The following is a 17,248-nucleotide window of genomic DNA, read 5'->3' on the forward strand; positions in this document are numbered from 1 at the left end:
TGTAGCGTTGTGATTGGTCTGGAAGCCATGGTCTGGCACTCAGCCAGGGAATGGGGGCCTGGGCATGTTCTCCATGCAAGCTGTAATGCAGCCTGCGTGGAGAACATGCTAGGTGTGCATGAATGTTTGACTGGCCTGAGATGGCCGGCCAAACAGTCATCAAGCACTTGGAGTGGGCAAACCACTCCTCCCCTGCTCTGAGAACAGAGCAGCCCCACCCGCCCCGCAAAGCTGCGCAGCAGGAACAAATATAATGATGATAACCTCGAGTTATTATCATTGTATTTATTCTTTCTTTCACTGCTTTGCAGTAGTGGTTCGACCCTCCTTCACCTTAACAGAGGAGCCGCCACTGGCTCACTCGTGTGCACTTCTGGTAGCATGGACTAATATAGTCATACAAAGTGACTGTTTATGAAACTTGGATGTTTTGCCACAAGTCTGAAAGGTCTTGAAGTTTGGGGCTGTTGCCTCTTTACACCATTGAGGACATGACGCCGAAATACGGTGTTCATGCTGTTTTCAGGAAGGCCTATTATAGCCTCTAATCTCTTCGCATGCAAGTTCATTAGGTGCATACTACTGCGACCGTTTTTTCAATATAATTGAAGCGGGAGATTTGTATACTATGCTTCACGTTATTAAGGGAGATACAAACTACTAAACGATTCCCTCCAGATTTTTACTCTGCTTTGGGAGTCACTTTAGACGAACGGCCTGAAATTCAAATTGATCTATTTAAGGGTCGTCTTTACCTTCCGTTTCCATATAAATAGGACACTAGCTTCTAATTCTCCTTGAATTTTTCATCTTCCATACGTAAAGCCTTGAAGAAGTTACTATGTAACGAATCACGTGTCGGCTGTTTTTCCAACATCACCAACAGTGAGGCTGCACGGCCTCCGTGTACTTATTAATGACAACAGAACTTATGTCAAGAAATATTTGCTTATGTTTTGGACTACACCCTGGCTATTGGCTATGCACTTTTGTATGAAACGTCAAAATTGACATTAAAAGACAGTGTGTAGCAATTTATTTGTATGGATTGATTTCCTGTGAGCAGTCAAACCAGATATTTATGTGCAATTGTTTAATACTATTTGACAACTATAAGTTACTTCGAGAGTGCCGAGGTACATTGTTTTTTTTAATGCTTTACACAGGAGCTCTTAGGAACTCTTGTGTTGTGACATCTGTGGTAGTGGGGTGTCTCTATTCGGTTACCTTGAGTGGCACCAATACTATGGAAATGTATTGATGAATTGGAACAATCTACCGTTTATGACTGATGTGCAATTCTTTAAAACCATCACTACTTTTTATGTCATATTGAAGTTTGGGGCTGTGTTGGCGGCTTGTAAGGAATAGACAGCCTCAGGCTGCCCTGCATACTAAGATCCAGTGGCCTGTCATAAGCTGTCCAGACGTATCTGGAGGCCAGTTCCCTGACGGCTATAGCTGGTAGTTTTATAGCACCTTATTTTAAGTGCCTAAGCACCTGCACTGCCCTGGATACCCCGACGTGTGCCAGGGGTCGGATTACTGCGCTGCTCATGGTCACGCTCCCGTGAGTCATAGGTCAGGATTTTCCTTATATGAGAACTGCTGCTTCTTTTGAGTCTTGATCTCCCAGAAATCGATCTGATCATTTCAAATCACCATTAAACATGCACCTCTCCTCGGATTTACCCCTGTTATATAATATTATAGTAATCTATATTGCCCAGATCGCCAATTGATTTCACCTCTTCAGATTTACGTTAAATCCGATACTATGATGCAGCCTAATGCTACCCCTTCTGTCTTCCACGTTACGAGAGGCTGAATTGCCTGTGCCAGATGTGCAACTGTGATTACAAGCAGGCCTGTTTAATGGGTGCTCAACCCACTGAGCTTTCTATTGCAATAGAAAAGTATCATATAATGGAGCAATACTCAGCGAGCATACAGTAACTAACCTATAACATTACTATTCCATGGACTCACTTAATACAATCCAATGTTCACCGTGGGTCATAGCCTTCTGGGAATTGTATTCCAGCCTCTTGACCATCATGAATATCGCAATATGCAATAATTAACCAGACAGAAGCAGTCTGACCAAAAGGTTTTTTTTAATTCTCTGAAAGACCTAATCTCTGCGTTTGCCCAAACCAAAACATAGACTTACAAATTTGACGTTTTCGGTGTAATAGCATATCGATTTGATCATGTCATGATAGTCAGAAAATAAATTCCTGCGGAGTCCTAGAGGTGCAGTCTGTTGGACCAGTGTTGCAAGGGGCTAGGCCTTATTTCAGAGAATATCAAATCACAGTCCTGGAGCCTCACCTTACGAAAGGATACATTTGTCTGGGACACGTCATATCTCACTGTGTCTTCAGCTACTCTAGGTCACCTCTTTATACTGCACGTAGCTAAGCAGAAGTTGGAACAATAGTTTGAAGAAAGGATTGCTTTGCGTTGCCTTTTCTCTGGGCAGCCTCTATGCCTGGGGAAGTGCATTACAGCGGCTTGTAGCACACAGCATTCCCAGTTCAAATATGGCTATGAGACCACTGAGTGACATACATGTTATCAAGTAAAATTGTTCAGCACAATTCAATTTTTGAGACCTGCCATAGAGGTTGATATCAGTAGTGTTTTATTTCTTAATGGAGTATTCAATAGGAACATGCTCTCTTATTTGGGTTGAATTTCCTGCTACTGAAATGTGCCCAGTAATATTTTTTCACACCCAGTACAATCAAATTAAACTTTGCAGGGCTCAGTGTCATTATGGTGTTGTTGCAACTTTGACTTGGTACTTTTTGTCATGTGAAAGCTCGGGGAGTGCATCAGAGGGTCATGTTGCTCCCTTACAGGCTACCACTGAACATCGCTTCTGTTGTCGAACCTCTCGTGCAATTAAAAAAACATATTGATTTGCACTGTATGTATATATGTTTATCATACTGTACAGCCCTCGTCTACTGTGGACTGTGCATAGTTACAAGCTTAAGCATCACCTGACTGGCTTGTAAGCAGTCCCAGGAGGAAACAGATACAGACTTCGTTGTTGTACTTGAGACGTTTGCTTCAAACCATGGCCAAGCCACTCCCCTCCTGCACCCATCAATGGACCATGCTGACTCTCGTTGTCTTGGTGACTGCCTCATCCCTCCCAACATACATCAAGAGGTGCCCCCTCTCCTCCTCACCTCTGTATTCGGGCGTGAACTGTCTCATGGCCACTGGCAGCGATTCATAGAAACTCTGCTCCTGAAAAACCAGAGGCTTGCAGACAGTGTGGTCATCATACTTCAGCATGCTCATGTGCCCTCCCACCTGGTGGTGGAAAGGCTCCAGCACTATGCCCTTCCTCCTGAAGGTGTCCACCGCCTCCATGCCATCATGTACCACAATGGTGTGCTGGGTCAGGCTGGCCAACGTTGGCAAATAGGGACGCAGATTTATTCTTTGTGGCCGCCGTGATGCAAGGATTCAGGCAAGCAGTTGTTTGAGGGGGTGTTTGTAGCTGGCACCTCCAGTCATCCGTCTGCGTTGTATCTTCTAGCTTCGTCTTATCCTTTAACATTCCGCTGAAACCATCTCTACAATACAACAAATACAATAGCAGGTGTTTATATCCTGTTTTTCACAGCTATTGCTCTTCATCTCGGAATAACATTTTAATAACATTGTATTAACATTTATGATACTTTTACAGACATTTTCAGCCTCAGATTTAAAAGAATAATACAATGGTAATGAAAAAAGAGAAAGAACTGAAAAATGTTTTTTTTTTTAAACAATAGAACTGTGTGGAAGATATCTGTCAAGAAAATGCAGACAGTAGCCACTGAAAGAAAATATAAAAAATAATAACCTAATTTGTCTGGATCTGGCTTAGCGCCCAGACAAGCTATGTCCAATGTCTATATGAGAAAACGTGAACATTGTTGCAAAGCGGGGGTGCTCGAATACCAATAAGAATGCTTTGTTGGAGCGCACAGACTGTACAAAGTAGTCAGCATTGCTGGCTTCGTCTATTTAGCCTGATTTTGTTTAAAAGTAATCCATTTTATGTTATTTTCTAGTACGGTTTAAGTGTAGCCCATCATGCTTTGATTTAGTAAACAACTATCTCCCTGGCTTCTGAGGAGAGGCTGCGGGCTTCCTTGCAAGGCTGCTGTCGGCTGCCAAAAGTGATATCTCTCTTCCCCATCTCTCTCTGTTCCCTCTTTCCCATTTCTCTGTTTGCTTGTCTCCTCTTTCTCTGTCACTCCAGTTTCCTCTCCCTCCTCTACATCTCACCCTTCTCTTCAGGTCACAGCCTCACCCCAAGTTACTGATACATTTCTGTAGGAAGCCCAAGAGCAGCATTCCCTGCAGAAATTCTAGGGCTATTCAGGAGCCCAAGATCACGACCTTCTGTGCAGCTCACACCGAGTTAATGTTATGGTGCCTGCTTTCCAAAGAGCCTCACAGCAGTTCTGAGAACGGCGGGGCCGGCATCGGCCACGCCAAAAGTATGGCGGTCGTGCCGGCCCCCCTCCCCCCCACCCCCCCTCCAGACCTGGAGGCAAGCCTGTCGCGCACTTTGGTGACGTGACAGGCACGCCTCCTCAGCAATTGGTCCCGGCTCAGGGCGTGACCCGGAAGTGATTGGAACACGATGGGCAAACGCCAGGCCGGTTAGAACCGGTCTGGCATGAAAACTGGATAAAAGGCTTGGGAGCACAGGAGTCAGTCTCTTCGCTCCTTGCTCCCCAGCCTGCCACACCAGCCTCGCTACGAAGCTGTAATTTGACTTTTTCTTTCTTGTACAGGTCGGCGACCTTCGTGGGGAGACTCATCGCCGTCCTGTTTCCTCTTTTGGTCAGCTGTTGCTGCGAAAGACGTCGGAAGAATCCAGCAGTTCCAACGTGAGCCGTGTAAATCGCGGAGGAGTGCCGGGAAAACGCTACGAGTGCCGGAGAGCGGAAGCAGTTGCGGACGTTTCCAGAAGAGGTTACAAGCCGGTACAGGTACCCGGGAGAGGTGGCGCTTGTGTGTAGTTGGAGCGCTCACCCCTCCGGTCCTCGCCCGCTTCGTTGGTTAGGCTGACGTTTGTGTGAAATTGGAGCGCTCACTCCTCCGGTCGTCGCCCCTGTGTGTGTAGGCTGCACGCATCGTTAACATCGTGTGCGCAGCAGTGTCAACGAAGCAAATATTAAGGCTCTCGGTTGAGGAGCTTTTGATTAAGATTGCATTTGGCGATTATGGTAGTTCGTTTGTCGGGCATCCTCCTGTGAGCCTTCAGTGCCAGGCAGGGGCAGAGACTTTTTTCTCGCATGATCTTTAATACTAATGTGACGGGTTCAGTGCCCTTTAAATAAGTTATCATTCCTCATTGTTCCCCCTTTATGTAAGGCGATCGGCACACCGAGCGAATATAAAGAAGGGTGATAAGGCTCACCCGTAGTGGGAGCGAGCACCTTTATCAAGGCTGTGTTTGTCTAATTTTACTGATACCAGGGCCACATATTGGTAAGCCTAGTGACCTGGCAGTGTGTACCGAGCGCAGCATAGCCTCACGGTGGGGGGGGGGGGACGCTTGATCTGTTACCTTCATATGTTTATAGATCCCCAAGTAACTCCAGTGGACACTGACTGGATCGCAGAGTCTTCTTCAGGGGACAACTGGTGATGCACACAGGATACCTAAGAGGACACAGACAGGCCTGCACTCCAGCGCTTCCGGGAGCCGCACAGGTTTGGAGCGGATCACCTGACCCACTGGATTAGCTAGTGGTGGGCTCTGGTTGCGCGGATGCTTACGGCCGGTTTGTGTACCTCCAACATGTTAAGGTAAGCGCCTGGACTGTGGTCCAAGTCATTGCAGGACCTAGGAGTACTTAAGTCAGGCTAGTACACGTGTAGCTCGCCTGTTGGCTGATTATAAGAAGCCATTGGGTAGATTTGGGGTGATAGCCTGCGCATTCCAGTAATACTACTGTAAGTTTTATACATAATGTCTGGGAAAGCGAAGAGGGGTGACCAGTGTTCTCGTATGGAGAGGCTGATGGAGGCAATGATGAAGAAGGTAGACAAACTGGGTCATGGTCTCGCTGATCTCAGGGAGAAGGTGGAGGGGCAAGAGGGGACAGGAGGGAGGGGTAGGCGCAGCACTGTGCCCCCCAAGGCGGCATTTCCTCCTATCCCAAAAAGAGTTAGAGCAAAGAAGCGGGTGGAGGAGGAACCTGTGGCGCCCATGGCCCCTGTTCCCGTAAAGGAAGTCCCACCTGTGCCACCTGTACCTCTGGGAGAGGTCCCACATGCCCCAGTACCAGCCCATCCAGTGACACCGGCTTCCCCGGTGCCAGTACCAGCCCTTCCAGTGACACCGGCTGCCCCGGTGCCAGTACCAGCCCATCCAGTGACACCGGCTAACCCAGTGCCTGCTCCCCAACCCGCACCCACAGGGGTAGTCCCGGTTGAACCAGGGGTCCCTGCGCCAGTCGCACAGCCCACGGGGGAGCCCAGGCCTGCAGGGGAGGCCCCACCGGGGGGAAGCCCACAGCTCCCAGTAGTCCCTCCAGCAGGGGGAAATGAGATCCCGCAGGACATAGTTTCCCATTTGTCAGCAATCCTGCCATGGTTGGGGAAGGCAGGCATCCTCTCTTCAACGGTGGGGGCTAAGGACATAGGTACTGATGCACTAGCAGAGGCAAAGCGAATAGTTTCTCAGTTTCATACGGTGCCTGTGGAAAAAACTGTTGAGGGGCCAGGTGCACCTTTCCCTGTCATTTTAGCGGTTGGTGTCAGCACACTTGAAACCAGCAAGGGATTGACAGGGTGCAGTCCGACAAATGAGAAGCAGCCGGAGGCAGCTGGGGCCACCGCAGTAGGTAATCTGCCGAGATTGCCAATGCTGGATGTAAGGGAGTCCCGCTCAGAGCGAGAGCGTTTGGGGAGACATGTTTCGCAAGAGGTAAAAAACAGGATTTGGTCTGGGGAGTACGTTAATATGTTCTCCTTGCTTATTTGTGAAAGAGATAGGGAAGATGCGAGAAAAAATAAAGACTGGATGCTCCATAGGGAATGGGCAAATCAACTGCAGAAGTACAGGGTGGAGGAAAACTTGATTAATTGGATCAGAGGTTTTTCCATATTCATGGCAGTGATGGCTGAGCGTTTCCCTAACTTACAGGCACAAATGGCTTGTTACCAGAACAGGATAGTTCGGACACATGATAAATTTATGGGGTGGGGGGGGTGGATGGAATATGACAAGAATTTCAGGAGATCTAAGGCATCTGACCCATCACTCTCTTGGGACCGCATCGACACAATAGCATGGCTAGATCTATTTGGTGGGGAAGGACAAAATATTACAAAAACCCAGTCCCCCCAGCCTTTTCAGCCATTTCATTCCTTTCGGTCGCAGGGTAGCACAGGTTCCGCCAATAATACAAATGGCGGTGGGGAAAGGAAGGGGACATGTTGGGATTTTAATAGATGGACTTGCACCAGACCCCAAGGAATGTGCAGGTTCAAACATGCGTGTTCTATTTGTGCCAACCTGTCTCACCCCGAGTCTAAATGTCTCAAGAAATCAACGGATAAGGGTAGGAAGAAACAGGAGTGAGACGGAGGCACCCCTCAAAGCACGGTCTCCCATTGATGTAACGGCTGTGACACCCTGGCTCAACAAGTATCCTTGCCATCTCACCGCTAAAACTCTGTTGGATGGTTTCAGGTATGGTTTTAGGATACCAGCATTAGGTTATGTGGGAACACCAGAGTGCAAGAATCAACTCTCGGTGCAGGCAAACCCCAGTGTAGTAGCAACAAAAATTGACAAGGAACTGCGCCTGGGCAGAATAGCTGGCCCATTTGAGTCCATCCCTGTGGAGAATTTTGTCTGCTCCCCTTTGGGGGTGGTCCCCAAGAAGGGAGAGGGCGAATTCAGACTCATCCATAACCTGTCAGCACCCAGGGGAAATTCACTGAATGACGCAATTAATGATGAGATTTGCAGTGTGAAGTACGCCTCCTTTGACCAAGCAGTAGAGATGCTCAGGGGTTTGGGCCGAGGAGCATTGATGGCTAAATCAGACATAGAATCCGGTTTTCGGTTGTTGCCAGTCCACCCTTCTGATTTTCATCTGCTTGGTTTTCAGCTTCAGGGGAAATTCTATATGGACATGAGTATGCCAATGGGCTGCTTGGTGTCCTGCGCATATTTTGAAAAATTCAGTTCATTTTTGGAATGGGCTTTCAGACAAGTGACAGGGCATCAGTGGGTCATGCATTACTTGGATAACTTTCTTATCTTGGGGTCAAGGGGCTCCCGGGAGTGTGTGTGGGCACTGCAGGAATTTTGCACGCTCATGCAGGCTTTTGGGGTTCCTTTGGCCCCAGGAAAGACAGTTGGGCCAGCAACAACAATAGAGTTCCTAGGGATTGAGTTAGATTCCATTCAAGGGTGTTTCAGGTTGCCTGCGGACAAGACCACCAAGTTCAGGGCAGCATTACAGCAATGCTTGGGTAGGGAGAAGGGCACATTACACCAGTTACAACAGACTGTAGGGCAACTGAAGGCCATTTTCCCGATCCATCTCACAGGCCATGGCTGGGCTCAGGGAGAAACACCACCACACCAGGCTGTCAGCTGAGGTTAGGCAGGACATGCGGATTTGGATGGCATTCCTGCAAGACTTCAATGGCAGGGTAGTGTGGCCTGGTCCGCCCACTACTTCCGCGGAGATAGGCTTAATGACCGACGCTGCGGGTAGTGAGGGATTTGGTGCCATACTTGGTGCCGAGTGGGTGGCACAGCGGTGGGTGGAGACTGGCTTGACGGGTAACATCGGTTTCCTAGAACTTTTTCCCATCTGGGTGGCATTGACGGTATGGCCATAACAAGTGCGTGATCAATCAGTGGTGTTCTGGTCAGACAACATGACTGTGGTCGAATGCATCAACCAACAAGCTGCACGGTGTAAAATGATTCTCCGTCTATTGAAAACAATTGTCCTTATATGCATGAAGCTAAATATGCAATTTTGAGCCAAACATGTGCCAGGTGTTTTAAAACATGCTGCTGACGCACTTTCTCGCTTTAAGATGCAGGATTTCAGCGCACACCTCCCGGCTGCGGCGGCTTATGCCACCCCCTTCCCAGAACTACTTTGGCAGATTGGTGCCCCCAACTACCGGACCTCGTGGCAGCAGCCTAGCACCCAGGACCAGGAAAGCATATGAAGGGGCGTTTTGGGCATATTGTTCTTTCTTGGGAAGAGAGTGGGCTGGGAAATGGCACAACACTGGATCACTCCTTCATTACCTGGGTTTTTTAAAGGGGGAAGGACGTTCAGTGGCAGCAGCTAAGAGGCATGTGGCGGCAATCTCTTTCTTTGCCCAAATCAGCGACAAAGGGATCCCACCAACAGCTTTACAGTTAGGAAGGCCTTGAAAGGCTGGCAACGCCTCCAAGGGTCTGCCCCAAATACGAGACAGCCAATCGGGGTGGAGCTGCTCACATCCCTACTAGGGACCCTCCCCTTGATCTGCAACACCTCAGGGGAAGTGCTGTTGTTCACCGCAGCTTTTTCATTGGCCTTTTATGGTGCCTTCAGGATTGGGAAATTGGTGGCCCAAAACAAACAGGATGTACACGGCGGCCTGCAGTTTGACCGCGTGAAGGTGCGAGGGGATACACTGCTGATATCAATTAGGAAGTCCAAGACGGATCAAGAAGCACGTGGGAATGGGGTAGTACTGCATCGGGCACATGGTAACCCATGCTGCCCCCTCTTGCATGTGGAAAATTACCTGCAGTGTAGACCCCGTGACAAAGGGGGGCCTTTACTAGTGCATACAGATGGGATCCCACTCACACGTTTTCAATTTAAGAGGGTCTTGGACATGGCAATCCAGAAAGCAGGTTTAAACCCAAGCTGTTTTGGAACTCACTCTTTTAGGATAGGGGCAGCCACTGAAGCAACGGCTAGGGGCTTACCTAGCAACAACGTCCAAAGAATTGGGAGGTGGACCTCTAATTGTTATAAGCGCTATGTGCGACTACATATGCTGTGAGTGGGATATTTTGCCAGACGCTGACGCATGTGTCCTTCTCTGCTTTCATTTACAGTTTCTCAAACCTGTCACGCAGGGGGGAAACTGAAAACACCGCAACAACAGCGTTGGACAACTCAAGGACTATCATCACCTGATAGAGGATCACATGTCGTTTGGATTATTGACCACTCGTATGTAAGGCGTCTGTCTAATTTTTTCATTACAGGAAATTATCAATCTAGGGCACGGCAGTCCGGTTTGGAGATATCATTTCATGGGAAGGGGGGCCTCTGCTTTAATCAGTTTTGGGGTATCATGTTAGACCTATTGAATAAGGGGGGGGCTCTTCCCAATATTATTATTCTGCACCTGGGGGGGAACGATCTAGCAAGCCTGGGAAGAAGGGGGTTGGTGGAAACCATAATCTCAGAAGTGGGTTGGTTAGCCAAGACATGCCAGGGGTGCACTATTGAGTGGTCACAGATGATACCCCGATTTCAATGGAGGGGAGGGGAATCTGTAAGAGTATTGAATCACTCTGCGGGGAGAATAAATAACAAAATAGAGAGGCTTTTCAGGGCTCCTCATCTTCAGACCATCGCCCATGGGTGCATTAGGGGAGAGCCGTGCTTCTTAAAAGACGGTGTTCACTTGTCAAAAGTAGGCAATGAAGTGTTCCTAGAGAATATACTAGCTTGGTTGGGTGGCCTCAGAAACAGGGCAAGACCTCCTAGTGAGCGCAGGGGGGGGGGGCCAGATAGTTGGTCAACTGTGCTGGCCTGTGGCGGTAAGGTCATGATTGGTGAGCAGTAAATTCAGAGGGCGGCGCCATTCTTGAATGGGGTCGCCCAAGTGGGAGGGACAAATGGTCTCTCCTAGAACTCCAGGGGCAGTTGGGTGCGGGGGAGGAGGGAGTGACGCTTTCTCTAGGCTGGTTGGCCACCCCGCACGTGCACAACGGCGCCAGTAAATGGCGCAGAACTACGAGGGCCCCTTTTATGGAGATAATATACAGAGCATACGGGGGTAACCTGGGGGGAAGTACCCTCACGGTGAACGGGCCCTCTGCGCATGCGCACTCCGGCTGGAGGGCGTGGTTAAGTTGATAAGGATCTGACACCAGTTAGTGACCTTGCCGTAGGCCCAATTAGGATACGCAGAAAAATAAATGCTGTAATGATTATTAAAGATATGTTAGATTTGGATAGGAAACCTTTGTATTAGAGTTATGTTAAGGTTAGCCATCTAACATCTGTACTTATCAATTGTAATCAATGTAATGCATAATTTTTTGCGTAAATTTTGTAAATATTGTAAATTTTGATAATGTTATTAATTTTGTTTAATAAATACGGCCGGGGGTTTACGGTCCCCACATCCAAAACTCCTCTCATGTCATTTTCTGGTCCTGGTTAAGGGAGGAGGGGGTGTAGGTAGTACCTGGCCATAGAGAACGGAGGGGCCGGCATTGGCCACGCCAAAAGTATGGCAGTCGTGCCGGCCCCCCTCCAGACCTGGAGGCAAGCCTGTCGCGCACTTTGGTGACACGACAGGTGCGCCTCCTCAGCAATTGGTCCCGGCTCAGGGCGTGACCCGGAAGTGATTGGAATCACTTCCGGGTCACACGATGGGCCAACGCCAGGCCGGTTAGAACCGGTCTGGCATGAAAACTGGATAAAAGGCTTGGGAGCACAGGAGTCCGCCTCTTCGCTCCTTGCTCCCCAGCCTGCCACACCAGCCTCGCTAGGAGGCTGTAATTTGACTTTCCCACCCACCATCCCCTGAAAGCAAGGTTTGTTGTTAGGCGTTATGTAGGATAATTAGTGGTTTGTATATGTATTGGTTATATGATGTATATCATGATTGTGTGTATAACAACTTGTTACATTTACAGGTCATCGATCGTCGTATTTAGTGCTATTCCTTGGTCAGACGGTAAGGTCATGATTGGTGAGCAGTAAATTTAAGGTCCTTTGAGGGCGGCGCCATTCTTGAATGGGGTCGCCCAAGTGGGAGAGACAAGATGTATCTCCTAGAACTCCAGGGGCAGTTGGGTGGGGTGGAGGAGGGAGTCACGCTTTCTCTAGGCTGGTTGGCCACCCCGCACGTGCACAACGGCGCCAGTAAATGGCGCAGAACTACGAGGGCCCCTTTTATGGAGGTAATATACAGAGCGTACGGGGGTAACCTGGGGGGAAGTACCCTCAAGGTGAACGGGCCCTCTGCGCATGCGCAGTCCGGCTGGAGGGTGTGGTTAAGTTGATAAGGATCTGACACCAGTTAGTGACCTTGCCGTAGGCCCAATTAGGATACGCAGAAAAATAAATGCTGTAATGATTATTGAAGATATGTTAGATTTGGATAGGAAACCTTTGTATTAGAGTTATGTTAAGGTTAGTCATCTAATATCTGTACTTATCAATTGTAATCAATGTAATGCATAATTTTCTGCGTAAATTTTGTAAATATTGTAAATTTTGATAATGTTATTAATTTTGTTTAATAAATACGGACGGGGGGTTTACGCTCCACACATCCAAAACTCCTCTCATGTCATTTTCTGGGCCTGGTTAAGGGAGGAGGGGGTGTAGGTAGTACCTAGCCATATGCTTTCTCACAGTGGTGTGGCCACTGTGTCATGGGCCTTACTGCAAGTAAGGAAATGACCTTCACCAGCCCCCCCTACCCGCCGCTGTTTAAACTGTGACATACAGCAGTAATCATGATCCACTGTGCTCGGTGCCACTGCACCTGCTGCACCAATTGAAGCCTCGCCCCTGACGCCCCAGCTTACTCCAGGATGGTGATGAACAGCTCTGCCTGTCATTGCTTGCAACAGATATCAGGGTCAGGCCCTTACCTGTCAGTAGGAGCCACTCATGGCTCTGACAAGATCAGTCGGCTGCCAATTTGGAGGTCAAGCACATCTGAAGTCATCCGCTCAAAATTGTCACGTCTCTCTTGAAAGATTTTGCTCCTAATATGTGAAATTACAATAAAATGCTCTTCTAGAGAAGTGACTCACATTCCCTGTGGTCATTATTTTCGATGGGACTATATGTGTGCAAAGATGCACATTTTTTTTGCAACGACCGCTAAGGCTTTGGAAAACTTGACAAGGTTTCTTACTTTGCCACAACTTACGTTATGTATATCCTTTTTAATGCCAAAAAGTGCTTCTGCGTAAGAAATGCTTTGCAGGAAACAGTTTTTTACTCCTTCGGACAGCTATTGTGTATTGAAATGCTTATCAAAAGGTATACTTATGTTGAAACATTCTGCAGTAAAAATGATCTTGCTGTATACAGAAAATCTTTGCACCAGTGAAGGTAAACTAGGAAACCCGGAAAGCTTTACAAATTGTGAAAATCGGATATTTATAAACCTTTTATAGTGAAACAAAAACAGTGTACGCTTTAATGCTGGATCTGAATTGTGGTTGAGGTTGAAGCAGAAAAGTTCCAATACTAAGCTTTCTATTTGTTAAGCAAAAGCCCTGTACTCCTTTGTGTAGAATCATCATCCCTTATGTCTGCTAACCACAGGAACATCACTGAGTCCATCAGCCGCGTTGGCCAGGGTGGCTTGTGCAGTCCCAGCATTTAGTCTAGTTTATCTGCTGGAAATATATTTTCTTTCATGAAGAATACAGTAACCTGATTATGTTACCGTGTCCTCCTAAGACCCAAACTTCTAAGCCGGATGGGAATTGCCCCCCCGCTCTAGAAAGGACAAAATGAAAGGTTCTGGAAAATAATTCTGTCACTTTAAATTTTAAGAGGGAGGCCCAATTTGGGTGTCACTACCTGTCCCCAACCTTTACCCGTGCATCACCAGCTGTCCTACTGAGTGCGTGCTCAGAGTTTATCCAGCATGGCGCAGGGATTACTTTCTCCAGCTGTCCAAAGCCTTCTTGAGGCCATTCAAGGGCCATTTCCAGGGAGTGAGGACAAAATACAGAAACCAGTTTGAGGGGGTCAGTGCAAAAGCAAGAGCTACCCATAGTGACGCTCTCCGTTCACATTGATAACAAAACAGCAAACTCAGCAGCCCTTACATTAAAAAGTTATTAGATTCTTATATGTTAGGTCACTCGTCCTAGAATATATAGCTTGTTATAGGAATTTCAACTGACCTTAAGAAGGTTTTTAACAAAAACTATATCCAGTTTGATTAAATGTGTTTGCTATTTAACGAAGTTCAAAGAGGTTACAAAGAAATGTGTGTTCACTTTCTTACCATAACTGTGTCCTTACCAATAATACAGGTTCTCATTTAATGGGAGACTATGCATCAGTTGGACACAAAGCAACCTTGATGTTTTGGCTGCCTCTGGGGCCACCTCTTGCTGAAATGATAGCATTCCATTTAAAACGTACCAATAGCAGAGGGGCAATGTCGCCACAGACTTTGTGTGCACGCTGACTATAGCACTTTACCATTAACCCACATGACTTCCTCCACCCCGTGCTCCCCCCCTGCTCCCCCTCTCCACTAGGGTGACCAACTGGCATGGGTGCAAATTCAGGACAGTGAGTGTAAAAATTCAGGACAAAAGGTAAGTTATACAGACACATCAGAGGAGGTTGCGCAATAGTATATAAGTAAGTAATTAGACAACCACTTAAGTACAAGTGAAAAGAAGTTTATATTAGGTTGAGACAATTGTGCACTTCATGGTTTTTAAGTATGCGTGCAGCTTTAAGCAAATGTGCAGGTCTTTTTGTGGAAACAAAACCGCCGCCCCTACCCCAACTTTCCAGCTCCCAGAAAAAACGCCTGATGCCTGGCCCGGCCAGTCTGGCCTTGCTACCACCCTCCAATGGCGCCCCTCATCTTCACATAGACCTTCTCTCATGTGTATTTAATTTCTTTTATAGTGCTACTCATACCAAATATGTAGGGCACAGTGTCGGAGTGCGTTACAACACACACATATTATATAGAGACAATCACTCATATAAATGTGAAAGTCAATGTATAGGAAATGTTGCTTAAGATAATGGGGCTTACAATGTGTAATCATACTTTCATCCATCATTCAGTCTTTGACCATTCATTCTGTCCTTCCATCTGTGTGCCCATCCATGTCCATATTTAACCATTTACAAACCTATCCATCACGTATCCTTCCATCCATCATTTCACTCATCCATCCACCCTTTTACTCATCCATCCATTATCCATCCATCCACCCTTTCACCCTCTCCATCCGTACACTCATCCATCCAGCCATTTACCTACCCAGCCATCCTTTAACTTACTCATTGATCCACCCAGTCACTCATCCTTCCACCCATTCACCCGTTCGGTCATCCATTCACCCATCCTCCCTTTCTCTCTCTATTCCCCTTTCACTTAGCCATCCATCCTTCCATCCACGCAACCATCCATCTACTCATCCACTCATGAATCCATCCATTGAACCTAGCACTCATCCGTCCTTTTACTCATTCATCCATCCTTTCTCTCATCCATCCACCCTTTCACTCCTTCACTCATCTATCCAACCTTTTGTCCATCTACCCGCCTCTTCACTCACTCATCCAGCCTTACATCCACCCTTTCACTCATCCGTCCATCTAGTCACCCTTTCACTTATCAATTCATCAATCCACCCTTTCACTTATCAATTCATCATCCATCCATCATTTCACTCATCCAGCCATTCACTCTCACTCATCCATCCATCCATCATTTTACTCATCCATCCATCCACCCATCCCTTCACTTACTTACTCACCTTTTCACATTAATTGTGAGCTGAGCCTTTGTCTGCAGAGTTGCAGACAGAAGAGACCCATGAAGAACTCCACCCTCGCTATAGTTCCTAAAGTAAGGGGTGGGGTGGGGCAGGGTTCACTATGCCCCTGCACATAGGCAATCTGAAAAAGTGGAAAGCATGAGTCATGCATGATGCACAGTGCCTGGACGTGGGGCGACTATGACATGGTGTTGTTTCCAGAGCTTTAAGTGGGATGATAAAACTAGGGGTGTCTCTCCAAAAGGGTGTTTTATGTAATTAAGGGAGTGGATAAAAACACCTAAGCTAAAAATCTGTGCTTAGTATAATGTGCCGCCCGACTGGTATTTTTGTTGCTTCTGTCATTGCATCCAGATATATAATACAAGAAGTAACGTTACACTTAGAAAAAGTAACGTTACACCTACAACAAGCCAGAACTATTGGCCTTGTCAATGGTTGTTAGTTGCATAAAATAAAAAAGCAGCAACCATGGCTTCCTTGAATATAATATTGAAAATGTGTCAGTTCTAAAATGATGAGACTCTGAGAGAACTATAATCCTTTCCTTTGAACTTCTTTCACCACCTTCCTTCGATCAACTTGATTCTGTGTAGCAGCAGCATGGGCGTTTTTGCACTTCCAGGTGTCAGAAATCCCTGCCCTAGACGGCGGCAGGAGGGGGGAACAGCCATTACAACGCGGTTATTACCACGCTGTGCAGTTACATCGCATGCGTTACAACGCATGCGATGTTACAACGCTATGCCATTAGAACTCAAGTCTGTACATCGACTTGCGCTAGATGGCGTGCTAACATTACAAATAGTGTAGTTTACTATCCCAACACCTTCCCTACTGTTAAGAGGACTGGAGTTGGAATAGTAAATTACACTTTTTTAATGTTAGCACGCCATCTAGCGCAAGTCGATGTAAAGACTTGCGTTCTAATGGCATAGCGTTGTAACATCGCATGCGTTGTAACGCATGCGATGGAACTGCACGCGTGGTAAAAACCCGCGTTGTAATATCATACATCTGCAGGAGGAGGCCACCACATGCTGTGCCAGCCCAGACTGATCCATTGTCATTCTGTATGTGGCAATCAGCCCCACACAGAATGACAATGGGCGGGGAGGGGCTGCTCTTGTGATCGGAAAAGTGCGAGGCGGCCCCATCAGGTAGCTGAGGCCTTTTGTAGGGGAACAGCCCGGTTCTCTGCAAGGCCCAAAATTACGGACAAAAGGCGTCCGTAAAAGGAATCCTCACGGGCAATGGACGTGAGGCCCAATTTACGGACGGTCCATGAAATTTACGGACGGTTGGTCACCCTACTCTCCACTTCTATCTACTCGTTTACTTTATTTCTCCATTTTAGTGTTTTATTTCTAGTTATGTATTAAATGTTAGGTACCCAGGAGCCAACCACAGACCTCACGCCCTCCAGTGATAGAC

The 17,248-nt window shown here is 47.3% G+C and overlaps 1 protein-coding gene across 1 annotated transcript in view; it reads right to left on the minus strand.

Annotated features, from left to right (window-relative positions):
- IP6K3 (inositol hexakisphosphate kinase 3) overlaps window positions 1-17,248 on the minus strand; it is a 211,243-nt gene that overhangs the window by 116,591 nt on the left and 77,404 nt on the right. The window contains exon 2 of the mRNA XM_085651166.1: window positions 3,204-3,596. Within this exon, the coding sequence (XP_085507292.1) occupies window positions 3,204-3,390 (187 nt within the window). The 5' untranslated portion in view covers window positions 3,391-3,596. The remainder of the gene's footprint in view (window positions 1-3,203; window positions 3,597-17,248) is intronic.

The sequence above is a fragment of the Triturus cristatus genome, chromosome 1_1 (assembly GCF_964204655.1).
Source record: "Triturus cristatus chromosome 1_1, aTriCri1.1, whole genome shotgun sequence".
Lineage (NCBI taxonomy): Eukaryota > Metazoa > Chordata > Amphibia > Caudata > Salamandridae > Triturus > Triturus cristatus.